Below are 21,898 nucleotides of genomic sequence, written 5' to 3' on the forward strand. Positions count from 1 at the left end.
ATTCAAAGAACTTCAAAGCTCTACAAAGCTGATAACTATCACTGGGTAACAGTTTGAAAGTACTCAAGACTGACTCAGACACAGATATAGAAGTTATCAACACTCTCCTTTGAGAACTACTGCAGGCCTTCAAATTAAAGCCATTGAGTCCTAAACATTCTTAATTTATTTCCCTACAAGCATGGAGTTGCTGAGCAAAAATTCACAGTAGATGTATGCAATCCATTGCATTCTTACGATACACAAGCACCTCTGCAAATTTCTTAATCTTTTTTTTTTTACAGGAGAAAAGTAAAAAAAAAATTAAGTGCCCAAAACTACCCAAAATATATGAGCCTGGTCCAATTGAAAGTGCCTTCTAAAGCTACCACTGATTTATTACTGGGAGAAGAGGCACCAAGTCAGTCACAGAAGATTAAAGGTCAAGTCTTCTGATTCTCAGGTCCACACCTCAGCATCATCCTTTAACAGCATCAGGGAGATTGTCATTTTGTGCCAGAATGCTCTCTTATGAAACAAATTAGTTGCTTCAATGACAGAAGTATAGTTACACAGTACAAGATTTCAAATACTTTTTCCATCCCTTGTTACTACCTTGAAATTAAGAGGACAGGGGGAGAACAAGAGAATATTTCCTTACTGCTGTTTACAGGGGGACAGGTCTCACAAGGGTTTCCCCAAGCCTTTCCCAGGGAGCAGCAGCATGAGGAACGACTGACTCCAACCCCAATTTCAGTGTTGCAGGATAGGCTCCCATCCCCTCTTGGTCCATACTTCAGGTAACAACTGCCAACACGGTTATCTATGTACAACATAGATATGTGACAACAGCTGCATACAATGAGCCAGGACAAAGAACAGCAGGCATTCAACATTTCCTATCTAGATGGAATAATTCAGATAACATTGTGCTTTTGAAGTCACTGGCAAGCTCAAAACACTCCTGTACACTGACAGTTACAGATGTCTAGAGATAGCAAGGAAAATGGGTTCATTTTCAGGTTCTTCAGAACCCAGAGATGAGTTAAAAACTTCTGCATGTCTTCCAAATTCATACTCTAACATAACCCGTATTCTCTTTCCAGTCTTTCACTCCAGAAAAATATCAGAAATCTTTCTTGAGTTTTCTGTCAGTATTTGATTGCCATATTCTGATTGGGACTATGCTATGGTGACTCTGATTGTGACTGCTTCTTGAGGCACAGGTTACAGCATAAGATCTCAAAACCATTAAGAACAATAGGAGACAACAGATCTTGGAATGTGATTCTCTAGCAGAATATGGGTACCAAATCCAAGAACTTTAGGTTTTAATATATGCTTCAAAAAATTTTAAAAATGTGTATTTTAAAGAAACTACAAATACCAATTATCAGTTAATTATTTTAACTCCATCACTAAAAAATTAACATAAGACGAACAACTAACATAAAAGGATATGTACCATGAACGTATTATTTTTCTATCTCGCTACCCTTATTCCCACCAAACCAGCCACCTTGGTTGTGACTTCCAAAGTAATACTTCAAGTAGCTTTTACTTACCCACACAACCCACTCCAGTAGGATTCAGCTGGAAGTCTGGAGGGCAGTTACACTCATACCTCCCAGGAGTATTTACACAAAGACCATTGACACAATTAATAGGATCAGCACATTCATCAATATCTAAAATAGGAATGTTGCATTCATAAATCTGCTCACTGGACAGGAAAGAAGAATAATTTTACTTTCTAAGACAAAACGAGCAAGAAAATTTCAAATGCAAGTGACTTTCAGCTGAAATTGAAGGAAAGAACCACTAATAGTTCACCAACCATTTAAGAATAATCCTTGTACTGCTGCATATTTAAGGAGACATCCTTTTTGCGGGCATATTTATGAAAAGAAGCAACACACCTGTGCAGTTTCCCCCTGTTCGATCTAGTTCATAGCCGTCATCACAGATACAATGAAACATTCCTGGCAGATTATTACAGGTACCAAATACACATATATTCTGGAAGGAGCATTCATCAGTATCTGAAAGAATATATTAAGAACAGAAAGGTGCATATCATTACCATATTATTATCATTATTATTATTATTATTAGTTTAATATTACTATTAGTAATAATAATAACAACAATAACAATTACAGTGTGTCATACTACTAAAAGGTTATGGAGACACATGTAAAATATTTAAAAAGAGACATTTTTTGCTTTGGGTAGAATACTACACAAAATCTTTCTTTGTTGTGCATTCTCCATTAAGCTGCTTGTTATTTATTTCTATTTTACCCAGGGTGAAGTAAATACAGCAAAAATGAGTTCTTGGGACTCAAAAGCTGAGCCAAAAATCTGGTAAAGTTCCTTTCAGGATGTGCTTAGACAGAATGAAGTGTAACACCGTACAAAGGCATCAGTCATTTCCTAGCTCACAGTCTAAGATTTTTAAAATACCACTTTTTGGAAAAGAAAGTGTAGTAAGAAGAAAGAGAGAATTCAGTCATCAACAACTGGTTTTAGGCACAAACTATAAAAGACTTCTGAGTTGAAGGTAATTAAGACAAGAGGGAAAAAACCTGCATGTACAGTCTGATTGCAAGACTTTTAAAGTTGCCAGAATAAAGCAGCTGTGGAAAAGGCAAATACAATTCTAGCATGTACTAGTGGCTTATTTTTAGCACAGACAGGGAAGTGGGAAGCATTAATACCCTTTTACAGCTAAATCTTCATTTGAAATTCTGAGTGTTCTTTTCAAGAATGATGAATTAAAATTGCACAAGATATACAAAAAGAGTATTAAAATGATTAGAGAATAAAATACCTATGTTGAACTTGGCTGGTTTGCCTTAGACAAAGGTTGAGAATTGATATAATGCTTCCTTGCAGGAATACATGAGAAGGGTTAACTCTTGAGGGGAATTTGACAGGTACATTTTTACGGGGGAATGAGTAGTTAATATCCAAAAGTCCTGAGTAAACTTAATCTGGAAATTAACTGAGTACAAGTACCTTGGAGTACAGCCATGGAATGCCCTCCAAATAAGGTGACTGAGAAGTGAATGTACTGACTTCTCAAGGATCTTCTGAAGAAAGTGGATTAATTCTTTGTATTAGAATTATTGCCCTAAATTTGTGCTTTGGATTTTGTCCCTTGAACATAAAAATCAGCCCAGGACTCTCCTTACTGTAGGACAAGTTAATACATCAACTTAAATATGATAGAAAGAAAAAGGTAACTTTTAATTAATCAGCTCCCAGATCTTTTAGCTCTCCAACAGCACAATTGAATCAGCAGAACACCTTCTGATTTATATTGGAATCACAATAATACACTAAGCACGTCTCCAAAATTCTTCAGTTTTCGGTGACACAATGTCTCAAAAATTAGAATTGTAAGTTTTTCAAAGCACTGGTTGGCTGGAATAGCTTGGATCTATGAGGAGATTTTTATTATAACAGTGGCATGACTTTAATATGACTGAGCTGCACCAAGAAATTCAGTAAAGAAGATTGACAACACTTGGTAACAATTAACAGATCTGATTACACAGTGCTGCAGGTAATCTTTCAGAAGTATCTGAAATTATTCTAAAGTCTGATTCACACACCTACACCTGAAAGCTAGAACATGTGTCGTGTTATGGACTGAATCTTAGAGACTACATTATGGAATCTGTTTTTTCATGTCTCTTCAAGAATTTTAATTTCCCAAGATATTATGTGGTTTCCACCATTAAATATGAAACAAAGTTTTAAAGCACCAGCTAAAAAGTTTTCATTGACTATACAGTCTTCTTATATTAAACAACAACCAAAAAAAGGTGTAAGAACACAATAGGGAATAGAAGCTGAACTGGACTAGAATAACAGTAATTTCTTTCACATCTTTCAGATGACCTGGTACAATATTGAGGGTGCAGGGGTGATGATAAAAATTCTCCAGTGTGCATTTTAAGGATTGTTATAAATTAGTCATATATAGTGATTTGTCTGCTTTATTTTTCCTGGAAACATTTATTTTGAAATGAGGACACTCAGTGCAATTTGTCTCTCCTATGTAAGCATACTAAAAAAACCCACCACAAGTGATGAACACAAGACTTTCCACACACTATTCAATAGTAACAAAAAGAGGAGAATGAATTTAAAAAGAAATAAAAAATTACTGACGCAAACCCCTACTCTGGGATTTTTGGAAAAAGACCAGGAAAACTTCATAAAAAGATGAAAGCCACCTTCAGCATAATTCATATTGCTTGAAGAAATTACTTTTATGTGAGGCATATGCTGATTTTTCTGCTTCCAGATTGAGGTCCTTCCAGCACTGCTTGTTCTTTGCTTTGGAGCAGCAATCCAAACTCAGACAACAAACCTGAATTACCAGTAGCTCACCTTGGCAGGACTTGCTGTCTGAGGCAGGAGTGAATCCCATCTCACACTCACAGCTGTAGGCACCAGGGGCATTCAAACACTGCCCATTTTCACACAGACCAACATTTTCTGCACACTCATCAACATCTGTGGAAGACAGAAAAATTCCCTGAAACGGTATGTTTCACCAGCAGGAATAAACATAAAAATATCCTGATCAAAATAATAGTGATGTTGAGCATTAGAGTTATAAAACAAAACATTTACTTGTTGAAATAAATACAAAGAATGCATAAAAGCAAACATGTAATTTCCAAATTATCCCTTTCACCTTGCCACAAAAAACTCTTTGTTTTTCATTAACAGATATTTTTTTTTTAATAATACTAGCCTGTCAGATTGAGTACTACTAGCTTTGACAAATCAGTTGAATACTTCGGGCAAAGTCAAAACTTTGTTATTTTGACATAAAAAATATTTAAAGGTAAATTTTGCAAAGTGAATCACACATAGCAAATTATTTTCATATTCAATTTAGAAAATTGTCTTTGAGGATTATGAACATTACAAGTGCTGCTTGCACACTACCAGAGATTCTTCTAGTATGCCTCAAAAGAGCTATAAAAGAGCAGAATAACAAAGGAGGGTATTGACCATTGCAGTTACCATAAGGACTCATAATTTTGTCAGATATGCTTATGATTATGCCAAAAAATTTAAAAAGGTTTTCTTCATTTTATTAGTCACCATTAGGATTACATCTGATTTAAAAAAAAACAAACCAGAAGATCTGAATTAAATATGGGTGCAAATTTGAAATACAAAATCTTATTATTTATTAGTATTATTATTCTCAAACTAAAACCCTTATAATACTAATCAGAAGAATTTCTTTTTAAGGTGTAAATTAATTTTTATTTTGAAATAGCTAGCTAATTCACATTAGTTTCTAGGTGCTTTACTATCATTAGGACACATTCCTTCAAACCTTCAAATTTGCTGACCACGTACAGCATATGTTAGAAGTTGAGAGCAGAGATAGTGTTTCATCTCCACTAAAAACCACAGTAACCCAACACATGGTCATTAATATTTAATATAAAATCCTTTAACATGTCAGTTAATTTTGAGTCACTCGCTGTGTGATAAATAACATTCATTCTAATAGTGAGCATCTATTTTGTGTCCAGTTGGCATGGAAATCAAAAGAAAATCAGATGCCTTTGTTAGCATTTCTTATGCAGATGGGAAGAATCCTAATCTTAAAAGATACTTTTACATTTACTGTCCTGCAGTTCCACAGAAGACAAAAACAATCAGTGATAAGTCAGCTTTCACACAGCTTCTTACCAGAACAAGTAAATCCATCCCCGGTGAATCCCTGTGCGCAGGCACAGTGGTAGGAGCCTGGGGTATTCACACACTCAGCATCTACACTGCACTGTTGGGTCCCATTGGCACATTCATTGAGGTCTGCACATCAGGGTCAAAATGCAGCAACAGAGTAATTACTATATTTAACTGGCTTACAATTAACTATCAAGCTAACCAGCCCAACTACAAACACAGTTGTTGTCTCCGTAAACACACAAAGTTCTCACTAGATGATACACAGTTAATCTATAGCAATTTACTTTTAATATTTCTTCCTTTAAATTAAAATGCATGGGATTGGGAAAAATAGTTTCCAACAACACATGGAATTCATCTAACTTGTTACGCAAATGTTAATGTCCTGTTAGACAACCTGAATCAAAATTAGTAAAAAAAACCAAACCAATAAACCAAAGAAATACAGCGAGGAAAAAATCTGCCACATACTTGGAAAGTCTCCTCAAGGAATTGAAGAAAGCAAAATCAGTGGGACCCCATGAGAATCCACTGGGATGTTAACTTGGATGGGGGAAAAAATAAAAGAAAAAAGAAAAAGAGAAGAAAGAAGAAGAAAAATTAAAAAAGAAAAAAAAGAAAAAAAGAAGAAAAAAGAAAGACAGAAGAAAAAATTAAAAAAAAAAAGAAAGAAAGAAAAAAGAAGAGACTTTGCTTTCCATCAAGGACATGTTTGATGGGAATGGCATAATGGGTCCATGACTGAGTCACACTAGCCAGTGCTATGGGGTATCACAGTCCCTTTCCACCTGTCTTCCAGAGGTCTTCTGGAATAACACTCTATACACAGTAGCTGTTCTATCTATGAGGATGCTGCCAGAAAAACTCTTTAACATTTCCCTCTTCACTTGGGACTTTTAAAGTAAAAATATGTATTAAAAAAATAGAACCTCACACATTTTTAATTAATTGATAATAATAAAGACCAGGGGGGCCTTCCCCTTTTCTCAGATAAGACTTGAGAAGCTTAGAAAATCTGTCCTGCATTAAAATCTCATAATATGGTACTTTTCCTTTCACATAGTACATTAATAAAGCCTAATTCTTAAATAAAACTCCTCTTCCATAGACATCAAAATGTTCTGAAAAATAAGTAATTATTACAGCCTTACAAACCAAAATATGAAGCTAAGGGTACATATGCAACTCTTGCAGTCCAGCAAAAGTAGAATGAAGCTCCTCGAAGTTCCCAAAAGTTCCAATATATTTTATATCAGAGCCTACAAATTACATATACTACAGCACTTTTCCAGAAAATAATTTTAAGTGACAGAAGTAACATCTTACTGAGAAGAAATCACAAAACACAGTCCATTTAATTTTTGATTGTTTTCTTTTTTTTTTTTTTTCCTATATTCTAGTAGTAGTAGGTAAACTTTGTAAAATGCATAGTTACAAAATCAAGCTTCTGGAACAAAATAAGGGTTTTTTCCTCAGAAAAACAATGCCCTGAAACATAAGAATCTTTCATACCCATCTATCCACAGAATATAGCAGACAGAAGAATCATTCATTGTTTCTAATGGAGTAATCATACAGTCAGATTAGATGCTTTCAGGGGAAAAACAAAACAAAACAAAACAACCCCACTAAATAAAAGATAGAGAAGAGTTTTATTCCCTGAGTACTTACCAATACATTTAATGCCATTTCCAACCCATCCTTCTCTGCAACTACATTTAAAACTTCCTGGTACATTTACACATGAAGCATGCATATCACAGTTGTGAGCACCAATTTCACACTCGTTCACATCTACAAACACAAAATAGTATTTAGTATTTGCATCATGAGCATCAGAGTATTACGAATTCTGTTCCTTTTACAATGTTGCTTATTTCCACTGTGTAGGTTTACAGTCCTTTCAGAAACAAATGTTCAAGAGCACAGAATAATTCAAGCAAGTTAGTTTGCATTCAATATTAATAAAAAATAGTGACAACTGTTTTTTATTTCTGTCCTTGTAAGTAAACATGACATTTACTTTGCTTTCCTGTAACTGCTTTTCAGTTTGAAATTAAAGCTCTTTTCCAGAAATATTAAATATGTTGATCTTTATATGCCAAAGAATGGGATGAGACCTTTGGGTGCACAGGCATGTTTCAGGTATAAAAATGATTAGTCCGAGATTTTAACAAATATTGAACAAATTTTTAGACATCAAATTATAAGAGGAGTTTGTCAACTTTCCCACAAGGTTGATTTTGGGTAAAACACAGTGGACCAAGCTTGCAAAAGATAAGGTACTTCTTAACTACCACAGGAACTTCTGGAGTGACTATGAGTGACTACCATTCTTTAAAATTTGCTGGTATGGGTTGAAGGTTGGCATACACTTTCCCTTTGACATCACTTTTTTTTTTTTACCTTTTTGTTTATTTTATTTTTCCCTTTTGTCCTCTTTTTAGACTTAACATGGTCATTTCGTGGAGCTTGAGCTGACATACATAAAGTACATGTGACAGATAAGTACTGATAAAACACTTCTAACACAGTGCAGCTGTGCCTATGCAAGCTATGTTTTCTAACACATATGCTCACACAATCTCTCACAAAAGCTTTGCCTTTAAAGTAAAATTGTGAGGGGTCTCTTGTACTGACACTGGTCGAGGAACACTCCCTTTAAAACTCTAGATAAATGCTACTGGATTTAAACACTTAGATACACAGTTACATACAGACACTAACCTCTCACTTGTGTGTGAACACTTGGGCATTTATTTTATCTGAAAGCCAACCAAGATAGGTGCAACACGATGACACATACAAAGGAAATCTCTTTACCTGTGCATCCTGTGCTTCCTTTCTTGACTGAGTATCCGACTTGACAGTGACAAATTAAGGAACCTTTAGTGTTTTCACACTCCCCAAACATACAGATGTTGGAATTCAAATCACATTCATTTACATCTGTAAGTGCACATAAATTAATTATTATTTGAACATTACTGTAATATAGCAGCGCACTTTGTCTTTTAGGAATACTTCTAATTCAGGTGAAAATATCAGTAGCACTTCTACTACATGTGGCATTTATTTATCTTAATCATAATATATTTCAGCTATTCCATTCTGTATTCCTTAAATTCCCTAAAAACTACTAAGGATAAATGTGTAGTCCAAATACCACAGTATTTTCAAATTTGTTTAGAATGTTAATGAAAAGATTATAAAGTAAAATTCAAGAATCACTCAAAAGCATTATCTTTAAACATGTCTTGATCATTATAATTTTCCTCCAAAGAAGAATTAATGAATTAAACTGACTGCCCTCCTGGGGCACTCAAGTAGTCCCTTCTCAACAGAGACTTTCTAGAGGAATCATAACATTATAATACAATTACTGCCATGTTTTTGGAACTGTATGATTTGATTCATCTTTAAGGACTTTAGAATTTTTTTCTACCCTTCCTGACATATATAGCAATAGGCAAGAAAGATACAGAGATTTTTTTCTTATAATATACACAGTTTCTATATACACTTCCAAGGATTCAGCAGAACATCTTAAAATATAAGCTGAAGAACTTTTAGACTTGCATTAAATTTGGTGCATACAGCTACTTACCAACACAAGTTTTCATGTCTAGAGAAGTCATAAATCCATCGTAACACAGACAGCGATATTCCCCTGGAATATTAGTACATTGCCCACCATCACAGATATCTGGATTGCTTTCACATTCATCAATATCTGGGGGGAAAAAAGAAGATAATTATGTCACTCTGGCACAGATGGGTAGAATATCACCTTGATACTGGCTGAAAGACAGGATGCTGGAACCTAAAACCTACCTGCACATGTCCTGACATCTGGCATTAGAGCGTAGCCATCGCTGCAGCTGCATTCATAGCTGCCTTCTGAGTTAGTGCAGTGGGTGTCACAGCCTCCATTCATTATCATACATTCATCAATATCTGGGGGAGAAACAACAGTAGCAGTAAGTCTACTTTTATAAGGAAAAATCACCTTCTCTTGATATTTTAATTGGTATATGAAATAGTTTATCAGTGATTTTAATCTAAACTTTTACTCTCACTATCCTGTCTCTGATCTATATTTGGTTCATTTTTCTGTCTTTTAACTGCACTTTCATCTGTGAGAGCAAGTGGTTAATTCAACTGTTGCTTTTGTTCACATGTATTGCTAGGGATGTAAAAAAACAAAGAAAGTGCAAAACACAACACGTGGAAAGGAGAGGAAGAAAAGCCCTGAGCAACTTAGGTTTCCTTAAAGCTTGAAATGTAGCACCTAACCAGCAAATATAAAAGACTCTCAGCCCTTCTGTTTTTCAAAAGAGGATGTAATGGCAGCTATATAATTCAGTACTATTATAGTGAAGGATTTAAGAGATGTATACGATAAGGAGAAAATGTATGAAAAAGAAGGTATTGAAATTAAATAAAAACACAGATGGAACAATACACGCCGAAGCACAGTCTCCTATGTGAAGGTGCCCCAGACTTGCCTGTGCAGCCATGTCTGTCAGGAGTGGGCTGGTAGCCAGAGTTACAGGAACATTGGTATGTCCCAACCATGTTCAAACACTTGCCATTTCTGCAGAGACCATCACTTAATGAGCATTCATTCACATCTGGAAAGGAATCATTCAGAGCAGTTTCAATTCAGAATACAGACTCTCACAGGGAGAGTGTGAGGTAATATTGTACACTGGGGGCTTCCAGGTTTTTTCAAAATTCTATCTTTGTTCCACTTCAAGGAATGGAGTTCTGAATGGCATATTTGAGCCAGTGTTCAAAGGTTTCTCTTCTCTTCTGGTCTATGAGTATAAATTACAGAGTCTGCTATAGGCATTAATTACAGAGTCTGCTATTTTCCATCAAGCACAAAAATCAAAGAGGTAATATGTCCTTTTTTTTATTTTATTTTGATTTTCTTTCATTATTTTGGTGAATTAAGTGCAAAGAAAGAGAGCTATATTTAAATACAGAACAATATCTTTTTGTGACTGTAGGAATGAAGCTCACTTTGTGTTTTTACGTGTCTTAACCTGAAGCTGCTGTGGTACAGTCCTCTGAGTTGCTAAATAATCCCTATGAGGCTTGGTAAAACACTCTTTGAGGTCAACAGCATTAAGTCGCTGAAGGCACTGAAGGCTTTACAGTCTCTAAGGTCTTAATTTGAAGATGCTTGTAAAAAGGAGGAGCATGAATTTGTGTAAGAGTTTCCTGAAACCTCATCCTTGGCAGAGACTAAATGTTTTCGTAGCAGCAATTCAAGCTGAAAACTACTTTCCTGAGCTGAAACTCACCTAAGCATTCCTCCTCTGATGGTGACAGCTCATGCCCCATGGGACAGTCACACTGGAAACTCCCTTCAGTGTTTACACATGCGCCACCTCTACACAGCAGAGGGTTGTGTTCACATTCATCTATATCTGCAAAGATATCATGATGTACAAATATAAAATCATTACTAAGGAGTAACAAAGAGAAATGCAATTCTCTTGTGCCTGTAAGTGACAAAATAAAAGGATTGTTTCATTGAAGTGGTGTTGCTCCCTTCCTCATACTGCGTAACAGGGAAAACCAAAAAAGTATAAATCATCGTTAACTCTAAAAACGGGTATTCTTCCCTCTCAGGAAAACCAGAAATTCATGATTCAAAATTAAGGATTCTATGAGACACAAGCAAAGACAGCAACTGTTTGGATGGCTGCCCTTTGGAACACTTTATTAATGTAAAGAATTTTAAAAAAACCCAACCAAACAAAACTCAAACATAAAAAGAAAGCACAAAATAGGCAAAAACAAGCACATGAGATGCAGGAAAAATACAGAGGAACTCTCTGAGTGTGAAGAGACGGGGTTAGGAAAGCCAAAGCCATCAGAAGAGGTCAATTCCCTTGACCCTGACAAGGAATGTGAGGAGTTAAAAGCAGCAGGACATGGAAAAGAACCATAAGTACTGAAATCCAATTTGGCTAATGTAATTTTGAAGCCAGTCCTGACCACCCTTGAGAGGTCATGGAAACTAGGCAAGGATCTTTAGGGTGGGAGGAGAGGAAATATAAATCCAGTCTCCAAGAAGGGTAAAGAAGACGACTCATTCAGCCTCATCAAGATGGAAATCTCAAACTTTTTATTTGAATTATGTACCTAAATGAAGAATTCCACAATAGTAACTCAAGTTTTTTAAAGATGCTTTTAATTTTGGTGCCTATTCTTACAATTTTGAACAGATTAAAGAGATGTGATTTTTTTCAGGATACGCTCTCAGAATTTCTTGAGTCATAGAAAAATCAGTGAAAAAGTGCATGACACTACTTTTGGAACTCCAGCCTTCTATTCCTAACTTCACCAGATATTTGGATACCTCATTAGCCATTTTTAAACTACTTGTATGAATAGTTGCTGCCATTCTAAAATACCTATACAGAGATGTATAAAAGTAATTAGCAAAAAGAGCAAGGAAGGCTATATACTTAATTCAGTTATCTCTCGTATAAACTGCATATCTGACTCATTTGTTCATGAAGTCACAATAATTATACATATGAAGTGTTCAGCATGGCAGAACTAGAATAGCACAGAATACAGTCAGGCTTTGTACAGTAAATGGAGACTCCAGGCCCTACTGTCAACACTTACCCATACAGTTCTTCATCATCATAAATCCACTTTGATAACCATCAAAGCACTCACACTCAAAGCTTCCAGGAGTGTTGACACAAGTACCACTTCCACATAAGTCTGGGGAGATGCGGCACTCGTCAATGTCTGTTTTATAGCAATGCAGAGGTAGAAAAATCAGAGTTTAAGATTATCCTGCTTTTCACAGAAGTGAACACTTCACCATGATAAATTAACTCTACAGAAATCAAACACAGTATATAAATCAACAGAGAAAAATTAAATTATTATTTAAAGAAACATCTGATTAGATGAAAGTTTGTGAAAGACTCATAAAGCAATGCCTTCAGAGTTCTCGGGTCACATTAAACTATGTAACAAGTAGGTTTCCATTAAGTGTAATTTAACATTAGATTTTTAAGGAAATAACCAAATGTAAGAAACTCTGAGTTGTCATTGTTACAGAAGTATCAACTGACTCCATTACTACAGTGCCATTGATATTAAATTGCTTATTACAGAGACATTTATCCAGTAATAGCATTATAAGCTTACCTATACCCTTTCCATTAGGAATTAAGTAGCTCCTTTGACAGCTATATTTGCAGTTCACTGGTTATCTTTTTAGTTAAGTTTGAATGAAACTTACTGTGGAAAACTATAGCAGGAAAGTAGGAGAGCTAGAAAAGAAGGAAAAGCTTTTTTTTTTAAAGCACACTGGTAGTGAGGCAAAAGTCTAAAGAGGAATTTGTATTGTGGATATGATCCAGTGAAACAGGTCAGTGTCGAAGGAGAAGACTGGAAAGAAGAACTGGATAGTCTGTTATTTACCATCTTCTCACCTTGTTCCAAACTTCTCTTTCTTACTCTCCTGCCCATCCAGCATTTTTGAGGCGAACTAGGGTTCAATGCCTTTGTTTCCTGTTCTCTCCTATACCCTCTACCCTCAGCTTAATTCACTATCGTATCATAAATATTTACGTATTAGGAAATCATGAAGTCTTTACAGAAAATAAAAAACCCAGAATATTTGAAACAATTAAGGTGTTAGTTCAGGGTAAGTCATGGGATTGCGACTGTCAACCCAGAAGTCCAGGGAGCAAGGAATCACAGAAGAGCATCATGATGATTGCAGTAAATTGGTGAGCTGAGCAGCAGACTCATTTGTGTAAGTGGCTGAGGAAAACTAGGCAAGTATTAGCTTAACTAGAGAAAATGCTAAAGATTTAGACAACTTCTTTTTCCAGCACATGCAAGAGTCTCTTACGCCTCTGTGTCACTCCCCATGGAGCCAGATTTCTGCTGAGTGATGATAGTTCAGTTAGTTCCCACACACAGATGTGTGGAAGTGTCAGACCCACTGGCAGGTCTGGGATGTTACCAAGTATCTGGCCTCCAATAAACCTTATAAAACATTTTGTTGCAAATTTAAAACAAGCAAACAAAAAAGTCATCTATTTAAGACCACCTGTTTCTCAGTGGAATATTTTCATCACCACAAATGGAAAACAGAACCAAAAAAAAAAAAAAAAAAGCTTTTGCAGGGAGAAGTTGTCTGACCTATACTTATTCATTTATAAATAAAGTTTGGTAAGTGCATTTTTCATCAGTGCAATCACCATAAAAACAAGGAAATCAGTTAGGGCAGCATTAACATCCAGATCAACCTCAGTTAACATGCCTTACCATCCACACTTCATAACACTCAGACACACTCCCAGATGACTGTATGGTATAACAAAACCTCTTCCATTTTCAGCACAGAGCCATGCACAGTGCAGGCATCCAAGTTCTCATAACCACAAAACTATCAAGCTTCAGTTTTTCCAGGCAGTAAAGAACAAAGTATTAAACTTTTAAATAAAATGCATGTATCTTGAGTTAACAATGCACTGGTGTCAGAACTGCAGAGGTGCCTTTGTGTGTCCTTGACTATCCAATCTGTATGAAAATTAACTTGCAATTGTGTCTCTAAGTTCCTTTGGTAATAAAATGACCTGGGAGTAAGGAACGTAAATTAAGCTAATCTCCATGTTAAAACATTACACTTGGTTCTGCTGTTGAACCTTATTGATTTTTCAGGTTGTGCTGATAGAGCATGACCTGAGCATCTTACACACATAATCAATTTCTTCAAGGAAAACTTGAGAGTTGGCCATTTGGTACAAAGATTAAGCTCTTAGAAACTGAAGGAAATGAATGACATTAAGTTTCCAGACCACAAACCTATGCCATAAGAGTAAGTTCCTTTAAAAAGCTCCAGGGATGTGGTGGAGTCCCCATCACTGGTTATTTTCAAGATGGATAGGTGCTGTAGAATCTCAGTGGGGCTCTGTTTCCCCACAAAAGGTTGAGGGAGATGATCTTTGGAGGGCCCTTTCAACCAGGACTATTATATGATTCTAGAGGAAACTGAGGAAAATTCAAGACTGACTTACCTGTACAGTTTCTTTCCTCCATATCTAAAGTAAATCCACTGTTACATCTACATTTGAAACTTCCAATTGTATTTCTACATTTGCCATTCATGCACATACCAGGGAATACTTTACATTCATTGATATCTGTGAACAAAGAAAAGGGCATTCTTAAGCACACATATATATGTGTGTATAGAGTGGGAATTTCCTGTTCCTTCTTACTAATTGTTTTGAACATAAAAGGCAGGGTTTGGGTTACAGTGGAGCAGAAGGATGGCCTCCTCCTATAAATTTTCCTGTATCTATTATCTGGTTGACTGGATTTTGTTTTTAAATTGAGATTGCATTTGGAGCTCAGTTTTGAAACTGTTGATTTTATTTTTGAAAACTATCAAGGGCAATGTTTGACGTCTTCTCAAGACAAATGCTTCAGAATACATCCTTTAAAAAAGAATACTAAAACAGGCCTAGATATCCTCAGCTTCTGCACACAAAAATCTACAGTTTTTCTGTTCAGAATTTAGTCACCTATAGTACTTCAGGTCTAGTTTCTTAAAATTTTTTTTCTAACATTTTCCAGCCTCTTTCATTTTGTTGTTGCTCTACAGGAGGTAAAGATAGCAAAAAATGGACAAAACACCTTCATTTACTCTTTTATCGCTCCTTGTTATTATTGCCCTCATAATCACAATGCAACAGATGCCTTCTCCTTTTATTCACTTAGTAATTCTTCAAACCAAAAGAAGAACCTATCCTTCTTCAGTATTTTTTCAAAGAACCCTGGTCAAATTTTAGTAATATTTTATGTTTGCATCTGAAATTCCTGACTTTATAGAGCTTCATCTGACCCTCAGTTTACTCTTTGCAAAGCACTACCTTAAAAAAGGTGCACATTTTCTGTTATTTTCACCATTCAGAGCTCCACTCCTACACTCCTGTCCACAGTGATTTCCTTTTTCTCTTTATGAACTTCAAACTTTGCACCTTTTCCTCTAGGGCTCCTGTAACACAGTTGAGCACCATGCAAGCAAAGAATTTCCCCACCTGTAAAGTCAGCTCTTCCAGGCAAAATAGCTTCATAACGTCTCTCAAGCACATAAAAAACTGACTCAAACCATGGAATGCTCTCTCAGACGTACCTATAATTAATTTTCAGATCCAAGGATGAACCCTTACCTTTATAAAATGGCCTGCCAGTTAGAACATCTCCCCGGTTAGAAAAGCCAGGCCCTCTGGGGCACAGAGCTTCGAATTCCTTCATGCCAGGCTTGGGGCACTGCTCACAGTCGGAGCCCCAGGCAGCCCCCACAGCACAGCAACAGGCATCCATACGGAACCTGCCAGGCACAGGTTGGACACACTCATCTTCATCCCACCTCAGGTAGCACTGCTCCATTCGGATATCTGATAATTTCCAACAGCAAACAGGTGTTTAACTCCTTGCTAACTTTTTCTTGCTTTTTTTTCAGAAGCACCTATTTCTGATGAATGTGACTCAGTTTGTGTGCAACAAATTTCTGCTCAACACTCAACACTACACTTCAACCATTTGACACTGTTAATACTGTACTACAGTTAAATTTCTGGACCTTTCTTGTATCACATAAAAGTACAAGAATTTCTTTTGTTGTCTCCCATTATCGAGGTATACCATTATCTTGACATGGCTGTGCTTTTGTGGCCTGTATGTGTATTTGACAGAACAGGTACATGTATTTCCTTACTGTATCAGGTATTGTCATTGACCAAATGACTTTTTCATGGTATTTGTGGTAAAAAAAAATCCTCATAAGATTTCATTATGCATTTATGCATTATTATTAATAGTGTAGTGAATACAGATTAAAAAAAAACCAAACAACATTGCTGACTGTTGCTTACTTTAGCACCAGTTAGCACGAGAAAACAACAGGGTTTTCAGAAAAGTTAATTATGTTTACATGCAAGGGTCCCATTTGCACCAGAGCAGGCCAATCAAAAAATAGACCAACCACGATTTTGCAGGCAAAATCTGTATCTGTGCACCCAAATGTCAGGAAGAACCACATACTGGTGTGTGCACTGCAAAAAAAGACAAATTTGCACCAGCATATTTGTACTCATCCTCTATCACTCAGGGAATCAGACATTGCTGCTTGTGGATAGGAATCAGCAGGGACAGAACTTTAGCAAAACCTGTTGCCTGCACTGTGAGCAAAACAAGCCTCAACACAAACACATTCCTCTAAGGAATTAACAACTCTTCTCCAAACTGGCACAGATATTTGATAGCTAAGCAGGCATAAACTAAAATGTACAGTTAACAAACTGCTTTAGGAATAATTCTGACACAAACTTCTTTTCACGCCCCTTTGAGAGTAATTTTGGAGAACTGCTGGCCACAGTTAGAAAGCTGGGAGAGTTGAGTGTGCTCTTACCTAAACACACTCGCCCTGTCCCATCCAGTGTCAGCCCCTCAGGGCACTCGCAGCGAAAGGAGCCTCTGCTGTTGATGCATCGCCCATTAGGACAAACTCCAGGGAAAACATCACATTCATTTACATCTGTGGGGGACACAAAGAGCTGAGTTATGTGCTAACTGGAAGGAGACAGCTACAGCTTTATTGAGAATTTAGGTGACATGAAAGAAAGCAAGAGGCTTTCATCTATGCTGCATTAGGGTCTGAACACTGCTCTGAACAAACACCTGGCTCAGTCTGAAGGGTCTCTTGAAAGATTTTCAAGTCATAGGGCACTGAGATGCCCCATTCTCTAAAACAAGATGAATTAAATGGACTAAACAGATTAAACATATTTTGAAGGAGCAATTCCACTGTCTTTGCATCATAGTCTTCAACAGCGTAACACTTATTAACAGTCAGTAATTGTTTACAAAGGCATTCATCTAACGTCAAGATGATTATATCCCACAAAACTAACAACATAATATCCCCTTTTATCTCATTCTCAAGTGGAAAAAAAGTGACATCTTGAGTAAGAAGCAAAAACTTCACCTTCACAGGTAACACCCTTCACTCTGGCAAATCCTCTTGAGCAAGCTGTGTCTGGAATCAAGCCAGAAAGATGTATTACTGCTTCAGAATGACAGAAATGTAGGGACAGAAAATTAAAAAAAAAAAAAAAATTTTTTTCAGAATTCTCTAATAATTTGACTGTGTAAGGTGATGAGTGCTCTAACCTCAAGAAAAGGACTGACTCATGCATGTAACTTAAAGTAAGTGAACAGTTGAGAAAATGAAATCTTAGAAAGTTACTTTATCATGTGCTGTCCTTAATGGAGACCAGAATGATCAGCATCTAATCATATCAATCTCTGCACTCAGATGTAGCTAAAAGGCAAAATTCCTGTAAAGCTGCCTGAAGGTTTAAAGCTTTGGTGACGTCAGTTATTACTACTGACATTCTTTTTTTCATTGAAGCTTAATGAAGGATCTGAACAATGCCATTATTTTAGGATATGTATATAAAATGTAGCATCATAGTGATACAAAAAGCTTACTGAAATTTAACTAACTATGGAATAGAAAATGAAATGGCCAAATGTACCCAGTCTGAGGTAATGAACTGTCTAGAATGACAAGGTTTTGATCAGTTTTACCAATGTAACCTGCCCATGCTGGTTCCTGGAGTCCAAAGTAGTATCTCTGAAGCACTGCACAGTTAACAGATCTCTTGGATGCTGTTTGCACTGTTAGGCGGGACATGTGTCCATAGTTACTGCTCCAGTTAAAAATGAGAGGCTAAAACATCTTGACACTAGTTCAGTCGCAAGTGGTATTATTCAAAACTTCTGGGAAGAATGTGGCTCAGTATTTTTACCACAAACTAGAGCACAGCCAGCATTCCTGCTTCCAACTTCTAGACCTAGTCCTGTAAGCTAATAGTAGCACTATCCTGCAACCAGTAATTGTACTTAAGCCACGTGTTTGAAAAGAAACGGAAAAAGGGTTAACAGCCTGCAACACAAAAAGGCCTCCAGAATTTTACCAGATATTTCACTTTACTGTTGTAGTCCTTGCCTCCCTACCCCATACAACACATAGTCCCTGTGGAGACATACACTGATAGATTTATTCACGTGTTATTTTGTGGTATCTTCAAAACTATTAGAATTATATCTGATGGGGGAGATTACAGGTAATGCTAAATAAGATAACTTCCTTTCACAGGTTTTTTTGTGTTTTCTGTTTGTTTTCTAGATAAAGAACGATGAAAATCTATCTAGTGATACTTATTCCCCTTTCCCAAAAGATGCACAATATAAGACCATACCTAATTCACACCGTTCGCATGGGCTGCCCCAAGCTGCTCCTAAGGTAGCACAGCACTCAGATTTCAGTGTAGCACCATTGATGTTGACTTCACAGCGATTGTCCTGGATATTGAGCCAACAAGTCCCCTTCAGGCTATCTGCAGGAGAACGGAAAACAATATGGAATTGCCACAGCAGAAAGGGCTGGCATGATGTCCATGATAACAGCAGTCAGAGTACAGGCTCTCTTTTAAAACAAAACCTTCCACCGGTGTAATTTTGTAATCTCCCACCAATTGACATGTACATTTCACCACTCTCACCATGGTTTGGACTTTCTCATGAATCGTGTTTCTCTCAGTTTGTTCCTGCTCCCGTGGAAGCAATCAAATTAGTATGTGTTTGTTTGGTCCTACCTACAGAGCCAAACATACTGTCTGTTATCAAAGGGAAATCACCCAAATACATTATTTTCTTGCTAAATTAATCAATATGAACAATGTTTTTCAAGTTAATAAGAAAAAGTGAAAATAACAGCCGGAAATACCCACCAATACAAATCAATCCTGTAGAGTCCAACTTGCTGCCAGATGAGCATTCACAATGGAAAGAACCAAGATTGTTCCTACAGGCACCATTGACACATGGACTGCTTTCACATTCATTTATATCTATGATCCAGATGCAAAAGACATTGTTAGAACTACAATGTGCTTCTGGAAAGTATTACACAATATAAATGCTGTTGTGGACCATGAGTTGCCAGGACTGCCCAGTATATCTGGTATATAGTACCTGCTATATCTCTGCTCCTCTCAGCATGACATTCAAAAGATATAGGAACAGACAGGTAGCCTGTGTCTGCACATGTACAGGAGCACGTTATTTTGAAAGTGTTAATTAAATGGCATCAGTTACAACTGTCCTGTATGAAAACAAAAAGTCTTTTTTTCACAGAATGCAGTGCATTCCTAACCACATCATGCAGTGCACAAAAAAAGCCCTTATTGTTTCTGTCATTCAGAGCTCCATGAGACTTTGGAAGAATTAAACCCTATCAGAGGCAAAATATCACAATGCTGGCTGTTACTCTCTAGTTATGGAAAATGTTAGAGAAATAGGAATTGTAATCAGAATACTGTAAATGATACTTCTCTCTAGCACCTAACTCCTTCTGTTTATTACCCCTGGTGGTTTTTAAAGTCTGTTCACATGTAAGAATTGGACCCCTGCAGACAGTGTTATTTGCTGATTTTTTTAAAAGGTGAAATCAGTTTTAAGATTAAAATAATACTAGTAAGTTCTTTTGAAGAACAATTGCTGATGCATTTCCATCACTTCTTCCTGAACTCAACCAATTTAATTTTCTGATTTAGATTTTGAATTAAGCCATACATTCTAATTACATTCTAATCCAACCAGACAGTTCCCTTGGTAGACCAGAAACAAAAATGTATAGTGCTTGCTTATATTTGCTAGCAGTACTTGAGGAATAATGAATATCCATAAAGTAAAACAGGCTGGTTTGAATGAATTATAAACTAAAGCAGTATCTAGACAAGCACTGGAAACATTAAGAGCATCAAGAGATCATTTTCAAGGCAAGCCTAAATATCTTAGTTTTCTAGAAGTCCTGTAAGAGGTACTATTTGCTATTTGACACATGATGATGCATCAAGCCTTCATTTCACAAGAGATGTATTCTTTCAAGATCTTCTTGAGTCACAGGAGGGAATATGTATTTTCAAAAGCAGTTGGTTCTGACAGAGTAACTCTAATTCCCTTTTTGTCCAAGCTGGCAATCTGGAGGCCTCATCAACAATCATCTGCTCTGCATCCCTTCTCCTCCCCGTAAATATATTTCATACTTTGTTATGTCAGTTTCTATTACCCAGGATATGCTCCCTGCCTCTCTTGCTTCCCATTACCTTCCCAGACAGCAACACCTGGTAGTTCTCTGCTTCTGCAGAGAAACCCAAGTGGTTCTTGCAATCAGAAACAAATTACACTTACACAAAGAAGTCATTTAAATACACAAATAATTATCTGAATAGAAATGCTCTTGGATAAAGACACACTTTTGTTTCTTCTTATCTGCCATATTGCCTTCAGAAGTTTGGCTAGCTCTGGGAAAGTGAGCAAAAAATTGAAACGACAAGACAAATTAACAAAATTGAAGTGATGTATAGTTTCTCCCTCTGAAAGGCATCAAGTCACTGTCTGAGTCCTAAAGTCCAAGAACAAGGGGACATCCAGTGAAGATGCCTGGTGTCAAAATAAGTAAAGAAACATTTTTTTCCAGAACAGGTAGAGAAATTGGAAACTCTTGCCCTGGGATGATGGAAGCTAGCATTAATCAGCAGCGATCTGGACAAGCTCCTGGAAGATAAATTCATCAAGGTCTGTATGAGGTAAAGATCCTCTATGTCAGAAGCCCCCAACCCCCAAGTGTTGGGAATTCAAAGAGTTTTGTATGTTTGCTGTTGTGAGTCAGACATCTCTGATGAGGCTCTGGATTTATGTCTTTGCTTTTATACAGATATTATTCTCTGTCCAGTAAGTTTCAATTGCTCCTCTGTGCTGTCACTAAGTTGCAACCTTAGAGAAGTTCCCATGACAGACCAGGCATAACCTGTGAAGTCTACTGAAGATATTTAAGGCTGAAAATAGGTGATTTTCACTTAAAGTGTCACATGGTTTTAACAGCTGGAAGCCTGTTTGCACACGCGCAACAGGTTTGCACATACACAACCAATGTGCAGGACGAAACCCTGTAATAAGCAGACAGTTGCCACTATCCAAAACACCACTTCAACCAGTATTCAGAATATTAAGAAAATGCATGAAACTTAAATTGCTTCACATTTATAGGTGTAGTACC

General features: G+C 36.6%; 1 protein-coding gene across 6 annotated transcripts in view; it reads right to left on the minus strand.

The window, feature by feature from the left end:
- FBN2 (fibrillin 2) overlaps positions 1–21,898 on the minus strand; it is a 119,073-nt gene that overhangs the window by 33,274 nt on the left and 63,901 nt on the right. For 4 of the 6 annotated variants that reach the window (XM_050329106.1, XM_050329109.1, XM_050329111.1 and 1 more), the window contains 18 exons: positions 19,569–19,688; positions 19,038–19,175; positions 17,759–17,809; positions 17,183–17,308; positions 15,942–16,169; positions 14,784–14,909; positions 12,364–12,492; positions 11,025–11,150; positions 10,221–10,346; positions 9,547–9,669; positions 9,320–9,445; positions 8,536–8,661; positions 7,384–7,506; positions 5,713–5,835; positions 4,384–4,509; positions 1,899–2,021; positions 1,545–1,667; positions 641–802 (listed from right to left, as the gene is read on the minus strand). In XM_050329106.1, the coding sequence (XP_050185063.1) occupies positions 641–802; positions 1,545–1,667; positions 1,899–2,021; positions 4,384–4,509; positions 5,713–5,835; positions 7,384–7,506; positions 8,536–8,661; positions 9,320–9,445; positions 9,547–9,669; positions 10,221–10,346; positions 11,025–11,150; positions 12,364–12,492; positions 14,784–14,909; positions 15,942–16,169; positions 17,183–17,308; positions 17,759–17,809; positions 19,038–19,175; positions 19,569–19,688 (2,325 nt within the window). The remainder of the gene's footprint in view (positions 1–640; positions 803–1,544; positions 1,668–1,898; positions 2,022–4,383; positions 4,510–5,712; positions 5,836–7,383; positions 7,507–8,535; positions 8,662–9,319; positions 9,446–9,546; positions 9,670–10,220; positions 10,347–11,024; positions 11,151–12,363; positions 12,493–14,783; positions 14,910–15,941; positions 16,170–17,182; positions 17,309–17,758; positions 17,810–19,037; positions 19,176–19,568; positions 19,689–21,898) is intronic. The other 2 variants (XM_050329107.1, XM_050329108.1) reach the window with 2 other exon arrangements.

Source organism: Myiozetetes cayanensis, unplaced genomic scaffold (genome assembly GCF_022539395.1).
Source record: "Myiozetetes cayanensis isolate MyiCay16 unplaced genomic scaffold, myiCay2020 scf4, whole genome shotgun sequence".
NCBI classification, from domain to species: domain Eukaryota; kingdom Metazoa; phylum Chordata; class Aves; order Passeriformes; family Tyrannidae; genus Myiozetetes; species Myiozetetes cayanensis.